This window comes from Eumetopias jubatus, unplaced genomic scaffold, assembly GCF_037043125.1.
Source record: "Eumetopias jubatus isolate StellerSeaLion01/CBP00866 unplaced genomic scaffold, mEumJub1_p1.0 scaffold_1, whole genome shotgun sequence".
Taxonomy (NCBI): Eukaryota; Metazoa; Chordata; class Mammalia; order Carnivora; family Otariidae; genus Eumetopias; species Eumetopias jubatus.
In genome coordinates, this window is record NW_028274807.1 from 185299781 (window position 1) to 185321023 (window position 21243).

The following is a 21243-nucleotide window of genomic DNA, read 5'->3' on the forward strand; positions in this document are numbered from 1 at the left end:
TCTGCATTCTAACCCTCGCTCCAACAAAAAATAAAAAATAAATAAAAAATGAGAGGGCAGCTTGCAGAAATGATTACCTTTGAAACACCATTATATGCGTTTATTTTCCTTTCTAGCCCTCTTGCCGCACTCCCCTGTTGGCAGATTTCCCATATGTCTGCCCCTAATCGCTGCTGACTCTTCTAGAAGTGTGAGGCAATCACCAGCCCCTTCCAGCTCTCACCCTCCCATGAAGGACAGGGTTCTGGAATAGCCAGCTAGGATCAGTGAATACCTTTTTCTCCTCTTCTCTCAGCTCCATGAAATTTCACTCCCCAACAATCTGCTTTCCCCTTAAGGGCCTGACCCCACCTAGCTAAATAGGAGTGTGCTTGGCTGATCTACATGCACAGAGAGGTGTGCCCATGATCTGGAGGGGTTCCTACACCAAGTTGAATTTGTGTTCTCTGCTGGCAAAAGAGCATCCGTCTTTGTTTTGGTGTTCAGCTCATCCAAATAAAGAAAGCATTTCCTCTCCTGAAAAGCAGAGGGGGGAAAAAAGGAAAGAAACGACCAAAAAAAAAGAAAAGAAAGAAAAATTTAATTTTAACCATGTAGTCCTCTGCAACTAAATATACACCCCTTCCTCTGTCCTGATTGGTCCGCTTCAATTGACAAGTGGATCGTGTGGAAAGGAAATATCCTGGACTTAATTGTAAGTTAAGTCTCTCCTAATCCAGAAGAGCATTTGAGATTCTGTCCAAGTGTTCAATTTCCCAGGCCGCTGAGGTCTGTGAATTTCTTTTCCCAGCCTCCAGGCTGCTGCAGTACAAGCCAGCATAGCTAATGCAGATAGATCTCCTGCCTCTCGCTCTCCTCCTCCCTCTGCTTTGATTCGATATGAACAGCCTGGTAACTCCGATGCTGGGGAGAAATCTGACATAACTCTGCAGATGGCTAGGTTGCCATGAAACACCTGGGGATTGTTCTTTAAGGAAAAGGTAACATTTATATGCTAATGATTTCTTCCCCTCTTCCCTCCTTGTTGCATTTTTTCCAGGGTTGCCAGTTCCCAAGAAGAGCCCAAAGTCGGTAAGGACTTATCAGTTACTTGGTTCTTGTCTGGGGGGAGTGGGGGGCTGGTGGTGGGAAGGGACGCCGTCTGCTTGACTTCACGAAATGTGTTTTAGAGTAGGTGGGGGCGACAGTAGCCCGGGCTCATTTTATTAAGTTCTGGGGGTCTGTTTGATAGAGAAGGTATTGGGTTTATCTTTAACTGTCTAGTGATTTTTGGGCAGGCTGCAGAAGCCAGGTTAAAGAATGTATGTTTGGAATCTTCTCTGTATAAATACATTACAACTCTTGTTCAAATGGATGGAGTTTCTTCGTGTTTTAACTTGATACAAACGCTATTGTTTCCTGGGGGGGGGGGGTGGAGGGAAGCTCCACCTGCTTCCTGAGTAGGGTTGCTCTTAACTGGTGTTTCCATCCATTCACATGGGCAGATTCTCTCCCTGAGCTTTCTTATGCACTGAATGGTGAATTATTTACAAAATTAAAAAGGCTGCAGGTTTAAAGAAGAATTGCTCTGCCCTGTATATATATCCGTGTTCACATGGAACAGTGTTCACTGCCCCAGCACTGAGAATAAGACGTTTCCTTGCTGTCGAAATGTCCTTTGTTGTTTTGCTAGCTTTAGCAGCATTATGCTGCAGGTATAGGATTCTTAAAAAAAAAAAAATCAATGTTTTGCTGTCCTTTCTAATCTGGTTTCCCTGAAGATGCATTACCTAGTTGACATGTTAGCTAATAGCTTAGAGGCTATGGTGTTTTGCTTGGTGGTGTGAGCTTCTGCTCCCAGGGCACTGACAACAAATTAAAATGCTACTTAAAAACTCAAAATCTGGAACTATGATGCCTGTGAAATTGATCCAGGGGAAGAAGCTTCCCCACTCATTAACATTAGGATAAAGAGGGGTACTTCCACCTGGCTTAGACTGTTGGGGGAGGGAAAATTTACAGCTTTCTGCCATCTGGGAAGGGAGAACCTTTAAAACTTTGCAACTCACGGGGCTGTAGCAGGATTCTTTCCACCTGTCTGCAAGAGGCAGAAGTTTATTAAGGAGATGAGAGAGGGAGCCTCCTGCATTCTTAAGCTCCGCTCCTAAGTTGTCCAAAGAGAAAAACCTGCAATAATTGATGGGATTCCAATGGCACAGGGCTGTGGCGACTGAAACATGTGACTCTAGGGCTGCTTCCCTTGTCAGTTTGTGTTAATGTTGCAGCTGAAAAGTGCCGGTAGGTGTCCACATCGGAACCACGGAGATGCCAAGGCGTGCTTGTGGTGTGTGTGTGTGTGTGTACGTACGCACATGGCACATGTGTGTCCTCGTCCCTGGGTCATAGTCAGAAGCCTATTCAGCCTTAAGAAAAAGAGAAGCAAACCTGGAAGATCTGTCACATAAGCTTCAGTTAGCCAGCCTTTTTCCTCCGGCACCCTCAAGCATGCTGTGTGATGCACGGACTTCTTTTACACACCCCACAGGGATGGAGTCTTAACAAGGAGCATACCGGGGGCCATACAGCAGCTTTGCACAGGGAGCATGACCTCAAGTAGCAAGGTGTTCTTTTCGGGTTTGCATCCTGTTTACACTTATTTGTCAGAAGGATTTTTGTGGATTTCATCTGCATCTTTCCTTCCCCAAAGTGTTTTGGGATTCCCTGCTGAACTCGAAGGATATCAAACAGGTATAGAGCCTGTATTCACCAAGTCAGTTAAGAGAATTGCCTATGACAGTTTATTTTTGTAGAAGCCGTGTCATTAGCAAGCAGCAAGCCAATTACTCCGGCTGCATTCCTAGGAAAAAAGTGTTCTTAACTGCTTTGCCCACAGCCTGCTGGCTCTTAATTACCACAAGCTAAGAGACTGGTGTGTTGCCGAGTTAGAAAAGAGCAAGCCCCCAGCCTGGGGCTTGTCCTTACTTGATTGCTGTGCCAGGACGGGGATGATGGCTTTCACAGCATTGCTGGCACACTCGGGCAGCTGCTGTACAGAATTTGGGAACTATCAGCCAAGATCTGCTGCTGTCAGTAGGGCATTGCTAACATCTGTGATCTGTAGGAGCTCTGTACCAATGGGTTGAAAGCTGGTTCCCTTCCCCAGTTTGAATTTTGATGATGTCCTGCCAGAGAGACAGATGATGATGGGATTTCTCTGGTGGGGTCAGGGGGAGTCCATGGGGAAGCTGGATGTCATGGTTCCAGAAAGTCAGTCATATAATGGTAGATAGGGTTAGTTGTGCAGGCTGTGTAATGAATGCACGCGATTGTGCCTGGGTTGTGATATGTTGAGATTTACCATTAGCTCTGTGAATATACTGTCTTAACCCGGGACCATGTTTCTGCTCTTCTCTTAGAGACTCCTGACATTGTTGGCTTGCTCATGTGACTGACAGCTTCCTTTTGCCCTCATACTTTTTTTTTTTAATGTTTTCAATAATTAAGTAGTTGGGTTTTTATTAGAACAAAGGGACTTTTTGATCTTGTTCCCCTCCTGGGCAGCCTCTACAGCTTACTCTTAATAAGCAGTTTCATCTAGTAGATTTAGTTTAAATGTTGAGTTTATGGGTTCTGTACTCATTGGGAACAATGGCAGTGTCTTGATAAAACGTTATTAATTTAATACCTGGACAGCCATAACATTAGGAATTTTCCTACCAAATGGCAGAGAAAAAAATAAGACATATTTGCTCTCAGGTTTTAGACCTCACTAGGAAACTGATTCTGAGGCCCAATTTAATCATCCTGACTGGAAACTTATTTAACTGAGACTCTCGTTCTGAATCACACACGAGGATTTTGTAAGAATTTAAAACTCTAGGGGAGCCTGGCAGGCTCAGTCAGTAGAGTGTGCAACTCCTGATCCCAGGGTTGTGAGTTCGAGTCCCATGTTGGGTGTAGAGATTACTAAATAATAATAATAAACTAAAAAAAAAAAAAAAGAATTTAAAACTCTAAATATACACAAAACCCTGAATTTTAAGTCAGCATTCACTTTTGTTTTCTCACCAGTTCATTTCCGAACTATTACTTCCCTTTCTCCCTTCCTTCATCTGTCCATCTATCCATCTATCCATTTATTTAGCATTTAGTGTCAAGAATCTAGTAAGTGTCAGGTTTGGTGTGAGGCACTGGAAATACTATGATAAGTAAGTTGGTCAGGTGACTTTCTTCGTGGAACTTAAAAACAAATGATGTTTTGATTGCTTCTTTCAAAAAAAGGACTCTCCAGCTTACTCTTAATAAGCAGTTTCATCTAGTAGGTTTAGTTTAAATGTTGAGTTTATGGGTTCTGTACTCATTGGGAACAAATCAAATCACCAAAATTTTTATGTACTTTTTCAGTGACATGTATTTGAGTATCTTCTATATGCCAGATCCAGGGACAGTATACAACATCTAAAGAGAAAACATTTCTGCCCTCACACAGCTGGGGAGAGATAAACAATAGCCACATAAACAGGCAGATCTATATGGATCCTCTTCATGGGTCATAAAGTCCAAAACTTTCAAAAGTTCAAAAGCAGAAAGATAGGGGCCCCTGGGTGCCTCAGTCAGTTAAGTGTCTAACTCTTAATCTCAGCTCAGGTCTTGATTTCAGGGTGGTGAGTTCAAGCCCTGCATTGGGCTCCATGCTGGGTGTGGTGCCTACTTAAAAAAATAAAAATAGGGCGCCTGGGTGGCTCAGATGGTTAAGCATCTGCCTTCGGCTCAGGTCATGATCCCAGGGTCCTGGGATCGAATCCCACATCGGACTCCCTGCTCCTTGGGAGCCTGCTTCTCTCTCTCTCTCTCTCTCTCTCTCTCTGTCTTTCATGAATAAACAAATAAAATTTTAAAAATATAAAATAAATTCTCAACCTTTTAAAAAAAATAAAAAATGATAATTATAAATAAAAAGCAGAAAGATCATGTAGAACCAAGGACAAACATAATGAAAATCACTCAGCTCTTAATTACAACAATATAAGTCAAGTAGTCCCACAAAGCCAGAGAAAGGACCCAAGGGTGAGATGCTGTGATTGAGCTATGGAATTTTTCCGAGTTCCCCAGCAGCCTGAGCAATGTAGGAAACCATATCTACTTAGCTGTTACTGTCAGATCAAAGAAAGCATACCATATTCATAAAAGAGATAAAATTTTCCTACTTAACGAAAAAACTTCTCACACAAAGTTTTCATACAGGGGACACCAAATATTGGAAAGATCAAGGAAGCCTGTTCTCTTCACCAAGCTGTTTGCAGCAAATGCAGCAAGCTCAAAGGGAGCAGTGATAGGTTTCCCTTCCACGGCCCTCCATTCCTTTCCCCCGGAAGGGATCCTAAGGGCATTGCTGACAACCAGTTGTTAAGAGATGTGAGGGAGGGATCTCTCAGGGGATGTGCCCAGAGAGTGACCCCAACCTGAATCACCCCATTTTATGTATCCTGCCTGTTTCTCAAACTCTCCTGGTTGTCTTAGCACCCCAGAGCCACTTGTCCTGCAACTAGGCAAGCGTACATGTCCAAGCTCCTGCAGGCTCCCAGGAGAAGCAGGAAGCAGTAGACGGAAGAAGGATTAGGATTGCTTCCGTAAATCTCCTTGCCCCTCAGCTTCTCACAGTGACCCAAACCCTCAACCCCTTGGAGTCTAGAAAACAGACTTTGCTTTTGTATTAGCTTTCTTTAAAACATCCCACGTGAACCAAAATTCATTTTCCTATCCAGTTGCTACCTTCCTTTTATTCTCTATTAATTCCTCTCCTCTGCCCTTTTAGAAGAGATTATTTGACTTAGACCCATAAATGATAAAAGAAAGAGACAAGGACCATCCTCTGCTTTGGCTTAGAATTGAGACTCTGATTTTTGCACAACCTTTAATGACATTGGCCTAATATCTCATCAGCACTTGGAGTTTTTCCTGTTGTCCATGTAAATCACTGCAGTGGCCTTCAGTCTTGGCAGATAAGTGAACTGTAAATAATTTTGCTTTAAAATGGATCGATTTGTCATTTTTAAGCCACATGAATTTTTTTCATCATTTAAGCTCCTAAGTGCTGTCTGTATTCATTTGCTCTTCCAAGCAAATATGTTCAGCTCACTTTATAAGTACCTTCATTTTGAAATCATTCTGTGAAATACTGATGAGTTGATTTTTTCCCCCCATTTCCATTTATAAAAACCACTGCATCTTCCCGATTTCCTTGGCCTGTCAATAGTTAAATCATTCATGCTGGGACATCAGTACAGTTTTATTTTAAAAGGTCTTATGACACAAGTTTATGGCTAGTGTATGACCAAGGACTTTTATGGAGTTTTGAAAATTGAGCCAATTTCTCTCGTCCTAGTTAACTGATCTGATCTTTAAAAATAAAAATCTTCCTTCACAAAGATCAGAATAGTGACAAGAACTAGCATAGGAAATATCCATCTCAATATATGGCACATCTTTCCATCTAGTTGCTCGAGCTGGAGAGCTGGGAGGTGGAAATCCATGTTTCCAAGGGGTCCTCCCCCACTTCCTCCTCTTGCCTGTACTTCACTCAGTCATTCAGCAATGCCTATTGAATCTGAACCAAAATGTCTTTGACTTCACTTGTCCCTACCCTTTATTATGCTCTTCCCTAGTGTAAACCTCTCAGGTCCCGTGCATGGACTGCACAGTAGCCTCCTGACCAGCTCCCTGCTTTTACTCCTATCCACACTAACCTAGTCACCCCTCAGTAATCAGACCAAACTTGCTAGAAGTCACTTGGCTCCTGGCACATCTCTGCTTTAAATCCGTTAGTGAATTTCTTCTCCCCTGAACTAAGAATGAGTCCCACACTCTTGAAAGTAGCTCACAAAGCCCTTGCAGCATCTGGTCTTTGAGCTCATCTCACACCACCCTACTCCCTTGCTTCCTTCTCTCTGTTCTTCAGACAGTCCAAACTCATTTTTGCTTTGAAGACTGAGCACATGCTGCTTCCATTAATGGCCTGTTCTTCCAGAAGCTTCTCCCTACCACCTATCTAAAGGCCATTGCAGTATGTTGTTATCAAACTGTTAAGATTATTTGATTAATATCCATCACACACACACACACCCCTCAATACACAAGTATAAATTCTAAGAGTTTAGATACCATCTCTTTCTTTCTTATCCATTGTATCCTTGAGAATCTGGCTCAGAGGAAGTCATCAGTGTATATTTATTGGGTGGGTGAATAAATGCAATGTGGGTAGTTACTTAAGGGGGCCTCCTGTGGGTGTTCTGTCATTTGTGTGCGAGGTGCTTGCACAGTGCTAGTATGTGTAGAATAACAGACTTGAAAATGTATCTTTAACCACAGATACTTTTCTTTGAAAACATTTTCTTAGAAAAATGAGGAGGAAGACAATCCCATGAGATGCAACTCTGATCCTGTTCTATAACTAGCTGAGAAGTGAGTTTGTCCTCATGGGCCAGGACCTCCCTGGGAGGTCATCCAGGCTGCTGTAAAAGGGACAAGCTGACTTGAATTTGAGAGACACATAAACATGACTTTTCTCCTGGAGAGTTCTGGGCTCTAATCGGATAAAACACAACATCATAGCTATTTAGCATGCCCACGGAAAGTCAAAAGGCATATTTTGAACTTTTGCACAAACGCACAGGGCATAGCTTCAAAAAACGTAGAGTAATGAGATATTAAATATAGAATTCATCTTCAAATTAACTAGTTTTCATAATTGAACTTAGGAAGAAACATCAAGTGAGGTTAAATCTTATCGGGATTATTGTGCATCAGCCCATTAGTGTGGGTTAGAATGTGTCGTTTTGTGACAGCGTTAGTGGTAGCATCATTTCTCGAGCATATTCTTGGGATGCTGCTTTACTTTTATTTTCCGAATTTAGGAACAAAGTGTAGATGGCATTTAAAAGGGATGCAGAAATAGTTTCAGAGGCAGTTTTAGTTTTACACACTCATTCCACATTCTGTCATTTTCTGTTAAATTGGACCGAAGTGAGTCATTTATTGGGAGGTGAGAAAGGGTGTTCACATTTGCAAAGTGGCCCGAGCCATCTCTGGTAGACTTCATTTGCACACTCTGGTAACGGCAAAGCCATCTCTTCAGTTAGACCCGAGATTGCCAGGTCCCCCGTGTCAGAGATGTGTTACGGCGGACAGCCATTGAAGGGTCTTGGGAAGCCATGAGGTGACAGGCAGATTCCGTGCACATGCATTTGTGGGCATGTGGGTAAAAGCACGTGTGCATTCTCAGTGGGGGAAAAGTCCAGCCCGTTACTGGATTCTGTCAGTGGGGCAAGGCTTCCAGAAAGAAATTTTTCTCCAATTTAGGAAGAGGGAGTGAATGGCCAAGGTTATAATTTGGTTTCCAGGGACGACAGAGTGACCCTGGGAAAGAAGAGTATGACGTTCCCTCAGATAACCCTGCGGTGCGGCTTCCTCTGGGTCCCAGGGAGGCTTTGTGAAGGGGAGTCTCAACACAAGGGAGCCTGAAGCTGCAGGGGTGGCGACCAACTAACTGTGAAATGAATTTAGTGTCAATGGACCAGTCCCCCAATCTGGCATATGCTACTCATTTGAGGAACCAAGGTGGGCATTTGAATGGAGGGATGCAGTTCTCTGGGTGAACTCAGAGCTCCTTTATCTGTTGAATTATTTGCTTTTATTTATTTTTTTTAAAGATTTTATTTATTTATTTGACATACAGAGAGAGACAAAGAGAGAGCTCAAGCAGGTGGAGTGGCAAGCAGCGGGAGAGGGAGAAGCAGGCTTCAGGAGAAGCAGGCTCCCTGAGGAGCAGGGAGCCTGATGTGGGGCTCGATCCCAGGACCCTGGGATCACGACCTGAGCCGAAGGCAGTCGCTTAACCAACTGAGCCACCCAGGCGCCCCGAATTATTTGTTTTTATATTTAAACTATCTTTTTCCTCCTTTCCTGAGAGGAGAACAAAAACAAAACACAACCAAAATGTAAAAAAAGAAGGGCACCTGGCTGGCTCAGTCGGTGGAGTGTGCAACTCTTGGCCTCAGGGTTGTGAGTTCAAGCTCCATGTTGGGGGTAGAGATTACTTAAAAATAAAATCTTAAAAAAATGTAAAAAATAGAAAGTAGCAGTGTCCATTAATTCTCCTTACCAAAGTTTATTTCAAAACAGAAATCGCTTTAAATTTTGTTTTGATTATAATGAGCATTATCTATACATTATAAAAAGTAGACAATACAGGAAAATATAAGGGGGGAGAAAGGCACCCTGAATCCCATTTTTTTCTTTCTATGCTAATGTGTTCTCACCAAAACTGGGCTGATGCTGCATGTGCTTATTTATAATCGAGACCCTTGTAGAGACCGCAGTGAAGAGAAACACAGATTTCCACCCACATGCAAAAGTGAGTGGGGGATGTATCTGTCATGAACATTTTCTGACTCTGAAAGTCTTCAGCATGTCTCCAGGGGAAGCAAGAAGGCAGCTAGTGAGCTTCTGAGGGCAGAAATCAGAGAGCTGACCCCAAGAGCCTAGTTTGCTGTTGGGGAGGACTGTTGAAAATTGGCAGAACCAGGTTTTAGTCCAAGTCTTTGGAGTTCTGACCCATCCAGGTCCGAGCTGAGCATTTCATCCTCAAAAGGGAACAGTGGTGACATGGGGGATGGTGGTGGTTGTCCCTGCCCAAACCTCAGTGTGTTTTCCTGACACCTTCACCAGAGTATGTGGTCCCCTGGAGTCTGAGTGAATTAAGCCTCTCCTAGTTCTACCAAGACCTCTTTGCTAGTTTAGACTTTGGGCCTCAAATTTCTCCTGCAGGCACAGCAAATACAATTTTAGGTGGTCTATCTTGCGTTCATTAACTACATGCCCAATTTTCCTCAACTTTGAAGCCTCGCCAAAATCTATATTCAAATCTGTAATCTGTAATAGTCAGGGGTAAATGAAATTTTTGTCCTCCTTGGGCTTCAAATACTTACTTCAAAGCAAAGACTGGAAGGGAAGGGAGTCAAGAGGCTGAGATTTAAACGAAGGGGGACCTTGAACATTTCCATGGAGATAGGAAGTGAAAGGTGAAGGATACCTGGGGAGAGAGCAAGGAATGGTTTTGATCGGATTGATTGTAAGACCAAGGGGAAGATTTTGATGCTATACAGAAATTGAAGGAACTGAAATGTTCTGGATCAAAGATCTTCTAAACCACTTAAAAAGCATATGCTATGCAGGTTCTGTAAGAGAGGATGGAGATACCCTTTCTTGTCCCTCTATGATGCTCTTAAGCAGGTAAGTATAGGGACATAGCATCTATTAAGTGAGAGGCAGGATTCCAGAGTTTTTATTTTGAATGGGAGAAACTAAACACTTGGGCTTACCGCTATCTTTTATTCAAGAAAATAAGAACTGAAGTTATTTCATATCCTCCAGGTATTTTTCCTCCCACTAGGTTTTGCTCTCCATTCAATCAACATTCAAAGAAAGAGCATTTCATAAAATAGGAAGGGTCTTTTGCTGAGCAGGTTTTAAGGAACAGGAACCTTCTTATTCTATTGAAATTTAATGAAACTCTTTCCTTTTGAAAACTGCTTGGACTTTGGACAGGTTGCAAATCTAACAAGGCTGACCTCCTGAGGTCAGCCCATATATAAAGTGTGATCTTGGTTTTTAAGCAACAGCAGTGTCAGGGGATCAAGAGGTGAAATGTGATGCCTGCAAAATTGATTAGCCAAGAATTATGGAAGCTCTTCATATGATAATTACTTATATGCTTATAAGTACCAGTGCACACAGACTGCTAGGCATGATTTTTTGAAAGGTCTCATCTCTTTTCCTTATTGTGTAGAAGAACTTCTGGCAAACCTTCAGGTAAAAATTGGGCATTTTATTATTGAAAGATGCAAAATGAGAAGTCCCCAGGAATATTTTTAGCCCTGATTGTATTTCTTCTGGATGTTATAGCCTCACATTTAAATCACCCTGGTATTTTGTCTCAACGTATTTTGTCAAAAACGAGAGGTTGTTGAAGTGATTGAAACAAGTTGTCTCTCTCCCCTGAACTTCAAACTCAAATACCCAGTTGCTATTTGGACATCTCCAGATGGATGTCTACTAGCTCAAATTTATAAGCCCAGTACTGAACTCTTCCAACTTCAAAGACCCAAGTAATCATCCCATCATCTCTGCCGTGTCAGTAAAAGGCGACTTCAGTCTTCCAGTTGGATCAGTACCCCCACCCCCACTTTGAAGCCATCCTTGATTCCTTTCTCTCACATCGTCCATGCAACCTGTTAACCATTCCCTTGGCTCAACCTTCAGGTTATGTCCAGAATTTCACCGCTGTCCTCCATCTCTGCCACATTACCCTGGGCCAAGCCATCATCCTCTCTCACCTAAATAATTACAGCAATCTCCTAAGGTCTCCGCACTTCTACCCTTGCCCTAGGACCTTTTAAAACCATTTTTGAAAAATGAGTGACAAAAATCAGGGTGCTAAATTGATACATCTTGTAATACACGTGCCCCGTGTCTTAGCTGGGAACCTCTGCTGAAAACTGGATTTGTTTTCCGCTACAGCCCAGAGAGCAATATGGTTTGTAATTATGTCTTTCCATCTGTCTGCCAATCACCTGGGGATTTATCTGCATGCAGCATGAGCTGAAGAAAGATGGAAGCCAAAATGTTGTTGATATATTTATGTATGTGTGCGTAGACGTGCTGAACAAAAACAAGCTGATGGAAACACCCACTCAAAGAACCAATAACAATCTTCTCTCCTTGCTTCTCTCACTTGCTTGCTTTCAGCAACCACTGGAAAGAAAAGACAGCCAGAATAGCTCTCAGCACAGCGTCTCCAGCCACCGGAGCCTACACACGGCCTCCCCAGGCCATAGCACACAGGTGCTCCCCGAGTACCCACCTGCAGAGGCCCCAACTCCAGATCAAACCGACAGCTCTGGGCAGAAAAAACCAGATCCTTTTAAAATCTGGGCCCAGTCCAGGAGCATGTATGAAAACCGACGTGAGTAGCACCCTGGCTCCTGTCTTCCCGAGATTCCTGCCCAAGGCAGCAGTTTTCTCTTAAGGCTTCTTGAAAATAGATTTTCAGTGTATAAACGGGGTAGAAGTAAATCATGGTGAGAGGCAAAAGCTTCTCAGAATAGTGACAGAATCTGCTGGATGTTCATGGAGGATCCATTATGTGTTCAGTTTGGGGGGGGGGCAAGATGCGGATGGTGGTCAAAATAAAGGACCTGGATAAAAAATGGATTTATTTTTCCCTTCAGTTAAAAGAAGTGGCAGATAAGAGCTGCTGTCTCATTCACTCTTCCCCGTGTAGAGATTGTGGCATATTCTCATGAGACAGCTCTGATGTTCAGTAGAACATAAATATGATTGATTTGGATTGCAGGAGTAATGAGAAGAGATTAAATGCTTTCTTAGTGGCCTCCAAGTTTTTAAGACTACTGGTAATTTCTTTCTTTTATCATTATCAGTCTTTTGAAACATTCCCCTTAGAAAGGAAAAAAAAAAGCAGTGAGTGGTTTGCGCTTTAATTATTTATACTGTGGTTAAGTGTGTTCCTTTGGCTTTACCTTTTCGATAAACATGAACTAGTGATGGCATACATCGTAACTTTTGGCCCTTATAAACCTAACATTGCCTTCTTGTTTTATTTCTTACTTTTTATTATGAAATGACTCTAAAGACTGCTCATGGTAAATAATAATCATGTATCCTACTATTAGCAATGAAAGCTCCAAGGTGCTTTAATAAACTAGGGGATGCAGACTAACCCCCATTTTGGTGGTTGCTATTACTGACATTTTCTCATGAGTGTGATTGGTTAGGATGAAGCAACTCCGGTGGAAGGACGTGCACTTCATTTTCTCTTTGGGGCGGGGGATTGAAAAGAATGTCTGGTGAAGGTTCTGATAAAAATTGGAAGAGAGAAGAGAATCACTCTGCCCCTCCTCTTTGTGCGCCCCCCTCCAGCCCCAGCACAAATTTTGTTTATGGCCACAGCTGTGGTTGTTTCTCAGGCAAAGCCCATGGCCCCAGCCTCTTGCCCACCCACTCAGACTTGGCTCTGAAGCCTTTCCTTTGCTGGCTGGAGCAATTCCTCCGTGACTCAGAACAGGGGAGCCTGGCCAGCATCCCCATCTGAGAAGGAAAGTTGGCCACATTACTGGGTGAAATTCAGCAGTTACGGGGCAAAAGGCAAGTCTGGAGTCATGATGATTACATTTTGGAAGTCACTCAGGAGTCCCCCCATCCTTTTCCTCCTCAGGGGAGAAATATCATTGCCTTCTTACTATAACAGTGTGGGGGAGTTAAATAAGCTGTTTTGGCTAAGAGTTCCCTATGCTAACAAAAGCCGGATAATTTGAGTAAGAATTTATTTAGTCCCCAGTATAGAAAGACCCCTAGAGTATCCCTAAGGCCAGGTCAGAGGAAATGAAGTTCCATGTGGAACATTCCTCGTAAGCATGAGTTGCTAAGTATGAACCTGGGGTCTGTTCTCCCTGTGTCTTCTCACTAACTGTAGTGATTTCATTGAATAAAATACTCCCAAAGAGGAGTATTTTCACATTCTTTTCACATTTCACATTCTTTCACATTCACATTTCACATTTCACATTTCTCTCTAACCATGTGGCTCCTCCAATCAATGGTCCACCTTCAGTTGATGTTGAGATATTGTTTTATTGACCAAGCTCCTGCTTTTCTCAATACAGTACACATTTAGGACTTTCTCATGTGTGAATCTTTCTGTGATAAAATAAATCATGTTCTGAAATGCTGGTGGGCATCAAGGATTGACAGACCGTCCTGACGCATCCATTTAATAGGAGACTCCAGCTCAAATGCCATTTTCACCTTGATGGAAGCAAAATTCCTTAAGAATTTGGTATTTCGTCAAATTTTCAAAAAAGTTTTTTTTTTTTTTACCAGAAATAAAAAGTAAAATACATACTCTTACCCCACAGCCAGCTGCTTATTTAAGCATTGAAATTATTCAGGTGGCTGTCAGACTGAAATATTTGGAATGGGGCCAGTTTTGTCTTCACTTTCTATAACATCTATGGAATACGATCCAGCAGCCCAAACGAGAATCCATTTCTTTTTGGTGATTGGAGGCTCCATAATTGAGTGATCGTAGAATCCTAATTGATGTTAAGATTCCCATGGATTTCTCCTTCACCACTCAATAAGGGTAATGAGGAGACTTTCCCCCCCAATGGTAATTATTTGGTCTCTGTCACAGATTTTCTTCTTTTCACAGCACCTGTAAATGAACCTACATCAGTCTTGTCTTTTAATCAGTCTTTTGCTTTATCCCAGATCCGTTTTTCCCGTTCCCTTAGGTTGTTTTTTATCTTGTCTTTTCCGGGGGGAGGAGGGTGAAATAGAGCACGTAGCCTTGTTAGATGTGATTCCCTGCCCCTCCCCCAAGACATACTGAACCACCATACTCCAGGAAAAAACAGGGAAGTTGAAGTCAGGAATAACACTTCAATTGGACCTATGTTATCCTCTTTTTATTTTGAAAATATATTTGTCTTATACTTCATTTTATTGTGAAGGGCAGTGTGAAGATTAACACCATCCCTGATCAGATTCCTTCACGTGGTCTAAATGCTGTGCAAAATACCATATTCTTGAAGGGCCATCTGTCAAAACACCAGGGTCAAAATGAATCAATCTGAATTGCAGATGTGTTAATAAATCCCTTTGAAGGGCTTAAATATTTAATTAAAAACAAAGGCAAGCACGGAGGTCCTTTAAAAGCCATGTTGCCTGCTTTGTCTTTTCTGTAGGAAAATATCAATTACTCACATGTCTTTGAAAATGACACTGATGCAAACTTATTAGTAAATGTTCAGGAAAGACCAGCTAGCGTACACCAATGTGTACTACAAAAGGAAGTCTAAAGCTTGCCTTTGAAACAGCACCTGTTCACAAGATAGTTTGGAAAGGAAAAAAGTCAAAGCTATTGCACCAACGTTGTAAACCTGTCCTACTCAGAAGAAACCTGCTTACACATTTGGAATTGGTCAATGGGATCCTTTATTGTAGTGAGTTTAAGGACGTTGGTTGTACGTCTAGATTTTAAGAGCTGTTATGACAGTTCTTATTTGTGTTTTGTTCAGTTCTTGGCCAGATCTGATGATTTACGTCTCTAAATAAAAGACTACTACAGGGGCACCTGGATGGCTCATTCGGTTAAACATCCGACTCTTGATTTCAGACTGAGTCGTGAGATCAAGCCCTGAACCCGGGCTCCGCGCTGAGCGTGTGGAGTCTACTTGAGATTCTCTCTCTTCCTCTCCCTCTGCCCCTACCCCCTCCCTCTCTCTACCTTAAAAACAAAACAAAACAAAAAAACTATTTTGGTTGAATTGCTGAGAATTCATCTGAACAGGTATTAGTGCAAGAATGAATTCCATTGGGAGTCTTTAAATAAATCCTCTAGGGTGGCAGTAATAGAAGTATACATAATTTTTTTTCAAAAGGAAATCAGGGTTTAGACAAACCTAAAGTTCATGACATGATTAAAACAAGTCATACGACAATGCGTACTTTAGGGTATAATTAAATATGAAGAGTCTAAGATGGTAATGGTAGTTGTATGAAATTCTCAGTGGAACAACTCTAAATACCAGCTTTTTGACAAGAAAAGCACCATGAAAAAAGAAGGAAAAAAAAAAGCCAGAATCAAACTATAGTCTTTTAAAATCCATAGCAGCCATGACCTTTATTGTGAAAGCTTAACTGCACGTTCCTTTTCAATCAAAACTAAATTAAAATGAACTAAGAGAAAGCACATACATTAAGCTTTGCAAAATTGTGAAATTAATATTCCAGCTATGTCACCTTCGCCTGCATCGGGATTGAGCAAGGGGGAAAGAGAAAGAGAGATCAATTCCACGAGTTTTGGAGAATGTCAGAGTAAGGATCTGCTGAACACTTTTATTTCTCCATTATTATTCATACTGTTCGATGTTGCCATTGGTCCTGGGCGGGGGCGTGGGGTGTGCTGGGGAAAAACTCAGAAAACGGAGGGAAGAAAGAGAACTGCCATGAACAGAAGCATTATGGCGCTCTTGTTGACCAAACACAGACCAAAGACAGGATGACATAAAAAGCGATGGGCACATTGTATCTAAGTCTGGAAATTTGTGTCTGTAGTAATGGAGACACCAGGAGGTTTCTCTGCAAACCTGGTGATTCCATTCTTTGTAATTATCAAAGGAAGTCTTTTGACTGCTTTATTGAGTTGTCCCTGGCATTACCAAAGGATGTAACTGCTGACATTGTCCCCTCTGCAAGGGCTTTAAAAAGGAAGAAAACTGGACAAAGTTTTCTTAGTTCTTTTTGATTCAGTCTCACTCAAAAAAAAAAAAAGATGATATTAATATCAGAAAGATAATTCTTCCCTGCTCTATTCTTGTAAAATCTGCCTGAAATAAAGAAGAGAATAAAGCATTTTGGGGGAGTGGTCTAGAAACTTCAGTGCCCCTGGGAAGAAGTGGCAGCAGAGAACACAAAAGAGAGAACTCCTATAATTCTGTAACATGGTTCCCTGCTGCTTTATCACCTACGTTATATATTTGGGTACGTGGAATTTGGTGGAAGAATATAATGGTTAAAATGCCAATGTCAAGGTGCCAAAAGACTTTCTTTGTAACATGTCTGTGTTGGTGTATCATGTTTGTGTCTGTGTTTTACTAGCTCATCATTGGCATCTTCAACATCCTTGGTGTCCTTGGGCATCTTCCTTTTCAACAGGAAGCTCTTTAAATAAATTTGCCGTTTCCCCATTGATTCTCAGAGAGACACAAACGCTATTTTCCTATGGACTAAACTGAAAGATAAGCCTACGTCTTTTGGCCACAAGCACCCATACCATGACATTGGATGCCTAAATGAGCGACTGAAGGCAGAAACCTGCTACCTTTGGTGTCACTAGCATGGGCAAGTGTTCTTGTGTTAAATGATACTGAGAAAAATGGGTAGAGGCTGGAAGTCTCTGCAGAGATCCTTCCCTTGTTTGCAAAGGGCTCAGCAGACTTAAGGCAGACTCTGCCAGGAAGCTAGAGCTGGCCGGAAAGCACCCGTGGTCTATTTTGGAAATAATCCTCCTGCTTGAGTGAACCCAAGACAGAGTCCCAACCTGATTTAATTTGTTGTTTCAGTGAAACCATTAGAGCAAATACCCTGTAGCCAGCTACTCGAACAGAAAGAAAATATCATTCTCAAATTGTGTTTAGGGGAGTCCTGTGATGTAGTTTAACTGCACATTCCGTGGAGTCTTGCAGCTTAGCCTCCGCAATTATAATTAAAAAAATGCACTGGGCATAAAGCACCATGTAAAGCCTATGGCATTAAGATAGCTCAGGCAAAAATATTGTATTCAAACTTCTCTGACTTGTGCTTACCTGTTCATTTAGTTTCTTCTCTCTCAGCGTATTCATACACCGTACATTTGAAGGTAGTGGGTGAGTCACTCTTGCCAACTTGAAATCTAAACAACCGCCTTCTTCTTCCCTACCTCTGTACAAAATGGAAGAAGATGAGAACTAAACTCTTAGGCCTACACACTGCTTCAATCCCGAACCCAATTAATTAAATAAACCAGAAAGTATGTAGAACAGTATTTGAAAATCTCCTTTAGGATTCACTGCCACTAAGCCATTTTTTTTCTTTAAATAAAAGATGTGTCATTTTAAAGACCATAAAACAGTCTCTTGTACAAGTTAAAATACTAAAGAGGAACTAAATAGAAGTAACTTTTTTATTACCTTAGTTAAGCAACAGAGTGGTACATAGGACAATTTCAGGTAAATTTCAGGTATAGTGAACATCATCTTATAGAAATGATTTTTCTTCTAATAAATGTTTTTATTTTAAAGCTCAGGCCATTACTAAGAGTAAAATATCAAGTTATTGGATAATAAGTTAATACTTACAATTTTAAAATATGATAGGCAGAATCTGGAGCAAAGCAGTCATTCCAGTGATAAAGTAAGAAAATACGGAAAATTGACATTGAACGTTTTTGTAGTCACCATTCATGTTGAGAATATGGAAGGCTGGCTCCTTTTTGGTAATATGACTGAAATTATAATAAACTTTGAAAACTGGAAATATTAGGATGCCCAGGAGTAACTTCTGGCAAAAATGATCTAACAAAATCAAATTATTGGTTTGCCGATCTTGATTACGGGAGAAAAAAGTGACATTTTTTAAAAAACTGAAAACTCTTTAACTCAAGCTGTTTTCTTTCATCCTCTACTTGGTATAACATCAAATGAGTTATCAGGGCTTCTAAATCCTAAGAGGGAGCTTCTGTTTCGACGGTCACGGTGACTCAGCATGAGCTCCCTCCTGAGACGTGGACACTCACTTTGTGGTCCAGCACGTGCTGATTTTAATTTACTTAATTTCTCTGGCAACAATACCAAGGACAGTGGTCAACACCGACTTCTGGCTTAGTCCGGGATAATGGCTGGGGCTTGATTAGTAATTATCAAACAGTGATGAGTCCTTTGAAAAAACTTAGGGCTCGGTGACCGGTCCTACTGTTTGTTTCTGCCTAGTGTCCTCTGTTATTTTATCCATCCAGATTATTTTGCTTCCTTCTCTGTTGGAATGCTGTCATCTGCTCAGGCACCATCAGGATTGCTCCTCTGTGTTCACCTCAATGGTATGATTCCTTTTAGCAGAGAAATCACCTCCCTCTTCCTTCTTTCTTCTCCGCAGTTCCAGACTACCAAGAACAGGACATCTTCCTCTGGAGAAAAGAGACTGGATTTGGATTTAGGATTCTGGGTGGAAATGAACCAGGGGAACCTGTGAGTCTCTTGTCTACCTCTTCTCCCAGTGCTGTTTTCTAAGATATCAAAGCAAATTGGCGACAGTGACAAGTCACCGAGATTTGAGTCCAGCCATGTGCAACACAGACTGTTTCATTTCAAGCAATGTGGGTTATTCGCTGGGTTTTGCGGAGCTCCTTTTGTCTTGAAGAAGAGACTCATTCCCTTCTTTAAAGTTTGCATTCATGTTTATAAAAAGTGGCAGCTCCAGCACCTGGAGCTCCGCATCAAAGAAAATGAAAACAAAAAGCAAAATAATAGGCATCAACTAATGAAGCAATGTCGTTATCCTTCCGGCCAAATCTATTAAATTGGCCAGCAGGGAGTGGGCTTTGTATATAGCTAGTGCACGGAGAGCTCTTGACGAGACATGAAAGATCAGAGGAGGCAGGACTGCTGTCTTTACAAAAGTAGAGAAAGAGCCCTGAACAAGAGTCAGGAGACCTCAAACCTCCCTGGTCCTCAGTTCCCTCCTCACCTTTAGAACAAATTTGTATAATGTCGTAAGAATGTTTTGAAAGGAGAAAAGAGAACTAAAGATAAATACTGTTAACTTCTCTTAATAAAAAATAGCTGTTATTTATTAAGCACTTACTATGTGCCCAGACCCCATGCTAATGGCTTTTAACATACATTTTCTCATTTCTCCCTCAAATCCCAGAATTTATGCCCATTTTTCAAATTATCCAAGACACAGAAGGGTTAATTTCACTTGCCCAAGATCATAGCACTAGTAAGTGGAGGGACTGAAAGGGTCTGACTTCAGGGTCCACATTCTTAATCATTCTTTTGTCAAAGTTCTTTGTAAACTGTAAATACCATCTAAAGGTAGTTACAGCATTTTTATCTAGTGAGGAGGCAAGGAAAGCACAAATATTTTCGCTCAGGTTTAATGAACGGTAAATGTAACAAGACACTAAATATAAAGACTGCTCTACATGCAGCTGCTAAAAGTACGGAAATGGGATCTCAAACCAGACTTTGCATGATTCATTGCCTCATTGAGCAGTATTTTTTGTGCATTCCCTATTGCTAGGCATAGAGCTGGACCTTTAAAGAAAATTAGTATTACTATTATAATTTCCAGAGTTTCCTAGAAGGAGGGTTCTGAGGTAAACAGAGAAGGAGAAAAGATTTTGCAAATGAAGGAGTAAAGTGATGTATTTCTACAAAGGGTAAAAAGTGAGTTCTCAGATAAAGGTCAAGGAACCAAGCAAGAAATAGTTACTTTTGGGACTCCTGGCTGGCTCAGTCAGAAGAACATGCAACTCTTGTTCTCGGGGTCGTGAGTTAGAGCCCCACATTAGGTGTAGAGATAACTTAAAAAAAAAAGGAATAGCTGCTTTTCCACCATTTAAGAATTACTGTAGCACCTATCACAATGGCCTGGTACCTGGTGGGTGCTCAATAAATGTTTATGGCATGGATGCAGACATGAATGAATGAAATGAATTGTTCTCAGAAATGTGAAGGCCATCGGTATAATAGTAAACCAAAAGGTCATCGTTTCATCCATCATCCAATTACTCAACAGATTTATATCGGTCACATTGTACCGCTGGGTGCTGCTGATACGGATGGCCGCCTGAGGTCTGGGGATGAATTAATCTGTGTGGATGGGACACCGGTAATTGGAAAATCACACCAGCTTGTGGTCCAGCTTATGCAACAAGCTGCCAAGCAAGGCCACGTCAACCTCACGGTGCGGCGTAAAGTGGTGTTTGCAGGTATGTTTTTCATTTATCCCTTTAGACAGTGCTTTGTCACTTTATGCACAGAAAAGGCGCCCTTCCTGTGTCTGCCTCCTCAAGCATCTATTTTAGCAAATCTTCGCAAATGTGATTAAGCTCAGACTTTCCAGATGGTTTCCTTCTCTCAACTCCAGCAAAACTACTGTCATTCAACAGTACTTTAATGTGCCATTCATGCACGTTCAGCAAAACCTTCTAGAAGAGGACTAGTTGAACATATACTCCCTCTCCTCATCTCTGTGCCAACCAGAACTTAGTCACCTCTTCACTTGATGTTAATTCTCAACAAAAGAGGTCATTATAAAAGGCAGGAACGCCGTAGCTTCAAGGTACAAGAACAAAAATTAGTTTTGTGCTGCCAAATAAGCTCATAAAAAAGTTAGTGATGCCTTACTCTAGTGTTGCTGCTTGTCATAGGTGAGAAGCCAAGGTTTGTTTTCTCTGTAAGAACGTCGTGGATCTGGCCAGTTCTTGGCCATCGTTGACTCCTTTCTCCTGCCTGTAAGCTTTAAAGTACTTGAATTCTCAAAACATACAAACCCTTTCCGGCTCAACTCAAATAAAACCTTCCCTGTGAAACCCTCAGAAATTCCCTCCTTCTTCCAACTCCCTTCCAATTTTGGCATTCCTCC

The 21243-nt window shown here is 41.6% G+C and overlaps 1 protein-coding gene across 6 annotated transcripts in view; it reads left to right on the forward strand.

Moving 5' to 3' along the window:
- MAGI1 (membrane associated guanylate kinase, WW and PDZ domain containing 1) overlaps window positions 1-21243 on the forward strand; it is a 607822-nt gene that overhangs the window by 564429 nt on the left and 22150 nt on the right. For 5 of the 6 annotated variants that reach the window (XM_088027661.1, XM_028110471.2, XM_028110472.2 and 2 more), the window contains 5 exons: window positions 1040-1071; window positions 11785-12001; window positions 15850-15933; window positions 18748-18839; window positions 20395-20587. In XM_088027661.1, the coding sequence (XP_087883787.1) occupies window positions 1040-1071; window positions 11785-12001; window positions 15850-15933; window positions 18748-18839; window positions 20395-20587 (618 nt within the window). The remainder of the gene's footprint in view (window positions 1-1039; window positions 1072-11784; window positions 12002-15849; window positions 15934-18747; window positions 18840-20394; window positions 20588-21243) is intronic. The other variant, XM_028110469.2, reaches the window with a different exon arrangement.